The 6,428-nt window shown below is 68.8% G+C and overlaps 2 protein-coding genes across 2 annotated transcripts; one reads left to right on the top strand and one right to left on the bottom strand.

Moving 5' to 3' along the window:
- Positions 1-284: 284 nt before the first annotated feature.
- EMIHUDRAFT_58392 (hypothetical protein) lies at positions 285-614 on the bottom strand (the record flags this gene model as incomplete). The annotated part of the gene is made up of 2 exons (XM_005779922.1): positions 285-376; positions 533-614. Coding segments are annotated over 2 exons (174 nt in total), but the record flags the coding sequence as incomplete, so codon positions are not given.
- A 2,739-nt stretch (positions 615-3,353) lies between these two features.
- Positions 3,354-4,502, top strand: EMIHUDRAFT_235671 (hypothetical protein; the record flags this gene model as incomplete). Its single annotated transcript, XM_005779921.1, has 3 exons — positions 3,354-3,541; positions 4,235-4,283; positions 4,446-4,502. The coding sequence occupies 3 exons, from the start codon at positions 3,354-3,356 to the stop codon at positions 4,500-4,502; spliced, it is 294 nt and encodes a 97-aa protein (XP_005779978.1).
- Positions 4,503-6,428: the final 1,926 nt, after the last annotated feature.

Genomic DNA, 6,428 nt, shown 5'->3' with positions numbered 1-6,428 from the left:
TCCTCCTCCTCCTCCCTCTCCCCATCGATGTCGCTGCTGAAGACGTGTCTCTGGCGTACTCCCAGGGCGCGCAGAGCCTGGATTGGCGCGTCCAAGCCGGGGCGGCTGGGCGGCGGCGGGGCGGCGGTGCGGCGGGGCGGCTGGGCTGCTGGCGGCGCGCCTCCTCACGCAGCGCGATCTCGTTCGGCTTCCACGGCCGGCCGCTGGGGTGGGAGCTCTTGCGGATGATCGAGTTCCACCTAGTCATGATTGATTGGAGGATGGAAGTACTCATTCGGGTGGGAGCTCTTGCGGACGATCGAGTTCCACCGGTTCTTGATGTCGTTGTCGGTCCGGAGCGGCATGTACAGCTCCGAGATCTGCGCCCACTTGGTGCCTAGGAAGTGTCCAGGAAGTGTCTAGGGAGTATCTAGGGAGTGAGATCTGCGCCCGCTTGGTGCCGAGCTGCTGCACGCGGCTCCAGATCGCCACATCCTCCTCGACCGTCCAATCGCCTAATTGGTTATTTAATTAGTCATTCATTAACTGTTACTGAACTCGTCCTCCTCGACCGTCCAATCGCCCTTGTTGAGCTCTGGCCGCAGGTGGTTGCGCCACCGCTCGCGGCACTGCTTGCCTAAACAAGAAAGGCGGCCCGGGATTTCTTTTTCTGGTTGCGCCAACCGCTGGCGGCGCGGCACTGCTTGCCGATGCGCATGGGCAGCTCCGCCGCGATGAGCGCCCAATTCTTCACGCCGTGAGACGCCACGAGGCGCCTGAGCCGCTCGTCCTCGCTCGTCGTCCACGGCCGCCTACAGGAAAGTTCCAGGAACGGTCCAGGAAAGGTCTAGGAAAGGCCTCGCTCGTCGTCCACCGCCGCCGCTTCAACGAGAAGGGAGCGACGTCGGCCTCGGCCTAGTCGAGTAATTTCAACACGACTGAATCATTCATTGTGCGCTCTGGGCCTCGCACGGCTCCGCCGCCGCCTCCGCCGCCGCCGCCTCCGCTGCCGCCGCCTCCGCCGCCGCCGCCTCCGCCGCCGCCGCCTCTGCCGCCGCCGCCTCTGCCGCCGCCGCCTCCTCTGCTGCCCATGCCGCCGCGTCGTGCCGCCTCCACGCCTCCTGCTTGGTCCCCGCCCGCTCGCCGCGCGGCCCGCGGTACCCCTTGACCTTCCCAAAGTCCATCACCTTTGTCCACCCCGGCGGAAGGGGCGCACCCGAGGCGTGATACAGCGCCGCCTGAAGAGGTGTGCCGCCGCCCGCTCCCCTCTGCTGAGCCGTCTGCTGCGGCTGGTTGTGAGCGGCGGCGGAGGAGGCGGAGAAGGAGGCGGCGGAGGAGGCGGCGGTGGAGGAGGCGGCGGCGGAGGCGGCGGAGGAGGCGGCGACGGAGGAGGCGGCGGAGGAGGCGGAGAAGGAGGCGGCGGAGGAGGAAGCGGCAGCAGCTGCGGACTGCGAGGAGGGGACGGCGGCGGCGGCGGCGGGAGCGGCGGCGGCGGCGGCGGCGGCGGGAGCGGCGGCGGCGGCGGCGGCGGCGGCGGCGGCGGAGGCAGCGGCTGCTGCAGTCGGACGCTGCGTCGCCGAGTAAGGCTGGGCGCGGAAGTGTCTCGGAATTGTCTCGGTACAGCGGAGCTGGGCGTTGAACGGGTCCAGCAGCCGCCTCGCGATGCTCGCCTGAGTGTCAACAACTGCTCCCGTCATTCTTAACCCACAGTGACCCCGCGGCTGCCGGACGATGCTCGCCGCCGACGCCTCCGCCTCCGCCGTCGCTGCGGCTGCCGCCGCCACCGCCGTCGCCACCGCCGTCGCCGCCGCCGCCGGCTCCTCCTCGTCGCAGGACGCGCCAGCGGCGCCAGACGATATGCTCCCATCTACGACACGGACGCGAGCCCCACCGTGCACAGAGGCGCCTTCCGAGACACTTCTTCCGGCAGACGCATCCGCGGGAGGCGTGACGCCGAGTGTACCAACGACGCCCTGCTGGAGGCTGAAGCCGCTCTGCGCAGCAGCGGCGGGCGGAGCAGGAAGCGGCGGCAGCGGCGGCGGCATCCTGAAGCGCAACCGCCGGCTCGGCGGGAGAGTCGGCGGCACAGTGAGCACGAGAGCGCGCCCGTCGGCGCACACCTGCAGCTGCTGCCCGGCGGACACGCCTTCGGGGACGGCAATCTCGAACGCGTCCATAGCGGCGGCGCGCTTCGATGGTCCGCGCCCCTTTTGCTAGTACAGTGTCACCGGCAGGCAGAGAGGCGAGTCTCCCGGCGTGATGGCGAGTGTTCACACAAAAATGGAGCTAGGGTTGCGCAGCTATGAACAGGAGCGAGTTCGCGCTGCGCTAGGCTCAGACGGCGTGTTCGCGCTGCGCTAGGCTCAGTACGGCGAGTTCGCGCTCTGCACCGCCTCCGTACACGCGGCTCTCTTGCGGAGAATTTATCTCTCGGCTGCGTTGGCTCGCCAAAGTCTTTGTTCTCGATGGCGCTGGGTCCGCTGACTGGGGCGGGCGTGGGTGTGCGTGTTTTGTAGAGAAGCAAAAACGCACGTCGTCCGGGTTCTGTCGTGTGCGTCGAGCTGGCGTCGAGCGTGCGGGCGGAGAGGCGAGGCTGAGCCTGTGGCGAGAGCTAAGACAGAGCAGTGCGAGAGTTACACACGACACACACGACACGACAGGGACACAGACACAGGCGATGACCCCGACATCACATACACGGTCGGCATCCCCCCAAGCTGCAAGTCTGCCCTAACGGGCCCTGACAAAGAGAAATGGATGCCGTCATACACTGAGGAGCTAACGGCACTCCAACAAAATAAGACTTTCTCCGTAGAGGACATCCCCGCCGGCGTCCATGTCATCGACCCAACAGTTGTGCGAGATGTCAAACGTGATGAGAACGGCCGCCCAGACCGCTGGAAGACGCGCGTCTGCGCTCGAGGCTTCATGCAGCGGCTGGGCGAACATTACTTCAACACGTTCAGCAGCACGGTTCGATATGAGACGCTGCGGCTACTTATGGCGATAGCCGCAGGCAACGACCTCGCACTTACGAGTCTTGACATCAAGACGGCTACATCGAAGGGGGCGTCCAGATTTACATGCGCTTTCCTGCCGGATGGCACTTCGCCATGAAATCTAGCCGTGTGTGCTGGCGTCCGAGGCCGTGCGGAGTTTGTTGTAAATGAACTCGGGGTCACGGTACGCGGCACAAACGGGGCCCAGAAGGAGTGTCCGAAATCCGCGCCATAACAACTGTCTATGTACGCGCTCCGCCCCCGGCCGCTGCCGCCGCGAATGCGCGCGGCGGCCGCGCGCTTGGTGCGGGGGCCCACCGGACGCTCGCGCGGCGCCAGGGCGTGTCGGTCTCGGCACGTCTCGGGCGCTGTGAGATGCCCTTCGACGTGTGGGCGCTCGCTACAGTCGCCAGGAAGCTTGGCTTCCACTGCTGTGGTCGCTGGGGTCCGGCGGTGCTCGTCAGGCTCTACGATGCGACGGTCGGTTCTTCGCTCGCGTCGCCTGCGACGAGCCTGCATGGCTCGTGGCTCGACGGGAGCTTGCTCAGCACGCTCCCAGGATTGTGTGGAGCCTCGCCTGGCCCTCTGAGATGGCCTGCAGGGCCGGGGCGGGCCGCCACGGGTGCGATGGCGCGCTGAGTACTACCTCTGCGATGATTGCCGGCTCTCTGATCGCGTCGCCGGCGGCGGGCTCGCGCGGCGCGCTGCGGCAGCCTCAAGCCCGCCGCCCGCGACCCGATCGAGACCTCGTAGTCATGGCAGCATCCAGCGCGCCATCTCGCCCCAGACGGCCCGCCCTGGCCCTGTCGGCCTTCCCAGACAGCTTGTCCCGTCGAGCGACGAGCCATGCTGGCTCGTCGCGGGCCGCGAGCGCGAAGACCCGCGCGGAGCGTCGCCGAGCCTGACGTGCCCGCCCGCACGCCCGCGGCCGCAGGCAAGGGAGGCGAGCTTCCTGGCGTCTACGCCAAGCGCACACATGCCAAAAGACACCTCGCCAGCGCACGTGACGTGATCGAAGCGGCACGCCTCGGCGCCGCGAGAGCAGCCGGTCGACGTCGACACCAAGCGCACGGCCGCCGGGCGCCTCCGAACCCACAGGGGCGCCGCGGCAGTAGAGAGCACTCCACCCGCCATACCGTTGATATAACACACTCACTCACGGGGTTTCGGCACTTGGAGCCGCCCGCGTTTTTTTTTTCGGCGCCCAACAGGATTGACTCGGGCGACCCGACTTCGCGACATACTATGGGTTGGAGGGACCTCGAGGCGATCCTCGACGACGCCGGGAGGGCTCTCCTCGAGTCGGTGTTTGCGCGTGAGCCTTCGCCTGACAGCGACGTTCTCAACCAACTCGCAAGGCGTGCGCGCCCGCCGCGCGCTCTCGCCATCGCTCACGCCGAGATCTGCCAATCTCCGCCGGAGCGCCGCTCCCTGCGTCACTGCTTTCCCGGCACCGCTCTCGCGCAGGCACCTCGACGCCAGTCGCCACCGCGTGTCGGAGTGGTTTCAAGGGAAGCGGAGTGAGGCCGCCGGCGCCGACGGTGGGAAGAGCGAGGGGGAGGAGGGGTCGCAAGTCGGCGGCGGCGTATCGCCACCGCCGCCGAGCTCGCCTCCCGCTCGGCAGCAGGACGAGCCATCGCCTCCCTCGCCCTCCGAAGCCCCGCCGGTCGCGCCGCAAGCGGCTCGGGAAGTGGAGGCGACCCAAGGGCCGCAAGGCCCACCGGCACGGGGGGCGGCGGCTAAGCGGCTGTCCGGCGACACGCCCTCCGCCTCGGCCTCGGCCGCCGCCACGCCGCGTCCGCCCCCGCCGCCGCCCCCACGCCGCCCGCCCCCTCCTCCGCCCCCACCCGCCTCCTCCGCAAGCGTTCTTCCCACGAGCGGCAAGCGATCAAAGGAGCAGGGGCCCTCGTGCCGGGTGCGCGTGCTCTCTCGCCGAGATGTCGCGGAGATGTCCCCTCAAAAAATGTGCGAGAGGCATTGGCGGACCCCCCCCCCCCCCCGGACGGGTCGGGTCTTAGACTTTGACCCCTTGATTTCACTCCCCAGCACCCCCATGGAAGCCGTTGTCACCATCTCCTTAATAACGCACCACAGAGGTGTGTACGCTCTAATGCATCCTTTAGTCTGTGATGGCAACCAATAGGTGTGCAAGAGGACGCCGTGCCGGGGAGGCGTCCGACTCTGTTGCGCCGCGAGACCGCAGCGCGCACTCCATCACAGCCAGATGTGGTTCCGCATTCACCACATATAGGCCGCGGCTGCACACGCCGCACGGAGAGCCGGGTGCAGAGGAGTCAATCTCAGTGCGAAGGGATTGGTGCATAGGGCCCGGCTGCTTCGCACGGGGAGCCCGCGCGGTGGAAAAGGGTGGGCGGGCGGCGGAGGCGGCGGCGGAGGCGGAGGCGGCGGCGGCGGCGGCGGAGGGAGGGGCGAGTGGCGCCGATGCGCCGAGCAGTGCGGCGCGGGGGGCGGGCACGGAGGCTGGCAAGGCCCTAGCCGCCGCCCTATTCCAACGTGTGAGCGGTACCGTGAGATACCCGTCGCTGAGACTGGACAGGCCGTGTGTTTGTATAGGCGGCCGAGGCCCCTCCTCCTCCTCCTCCGCCGCCTCCGCCTCCGCCGCCGCCGCGGCCAAAGGAGGTGGTAGGAGGAGAGGCACGCTCTCGAGGTGTGAAGGGGGCGCTTGTTCACAGCCTGCAGCTGTGAACAGGCAAAGTGGGGTAGGGTGGAGCTGGTTCCGCTGCGGGCGGTCCCGTGCAAGACGCTCGGCTGCAATCTCTACGCGGGACACGACGGTCCCTGCTCCCGATTGCGCGGCCTCAGTTAGGTAATGAATGCGCGCGTGGATGAGCGTGCCGGTTGTGTCGCGCAGGTCTGCCCCTTCACAGACGGGGGGGGCGAGGGGGGGGGGCTGATCGAAAGCAGTAGCTCAGTGAGCGATTTCACTCTCGCAGGCCCTTGCTCGAACGCGGTCAGCGGCAAGCGCGCCCGCGTCCCGAACCGGCGGATTGACCAGCCGACCAAGACACCGACGCCGAAGAGGTCTAAGGCACAATGCTGGTTGATGATTCACGCGTCCGATTCCTCAGGCGGATGGACCCGATCAAGACGAATGCGGAGGAGGCGGAGCAGCGGGCGAGGCTGCTCGAGGCGAAGGCGAAGGCGGCGGCCGAGGCGAGGGCGGCGAGGGAGGCGGCGGCGAGGGAGGCGGCGGCGAGGGAGGCGGCGGCGAGGGAGGCGGCGGCGAGGGAGGCGGCGGCGAGGGAGGCGGCGGCGAGGGAGGAGGCGGCGGAGGCGGCGAGGGAGGCGGCGAGGGAGCAGGCGGCGAGGGAGGCGGAGGCGGCGGCGGCGGCTGAGGCTGCGGCAGCCCTCCCGCAAGCCGCTACCGCCGCCGCCGCCGCCGCCGCCAGGAGCACCTCCGCCTCCGCCGCCGCCGCCTGCGGCTGCCGC

This window comes from Emiliania huxleyi, assembly GCF_000372725.1.
Source record: "Emiliania huxleyi CCMP1516 unplaced genomic scaffold EMIHUscaffold_223, whole genome shotgun sequence".
Lineage (NCBI taxonomy): Eukaryota > Haptophyta > Isochrysidales > Noelaerhabdaceae > Emiliania > Emiliania huxleyi.
This window is presented reverse-complemented; position numbering and strand designations above follow the sequence as displayed.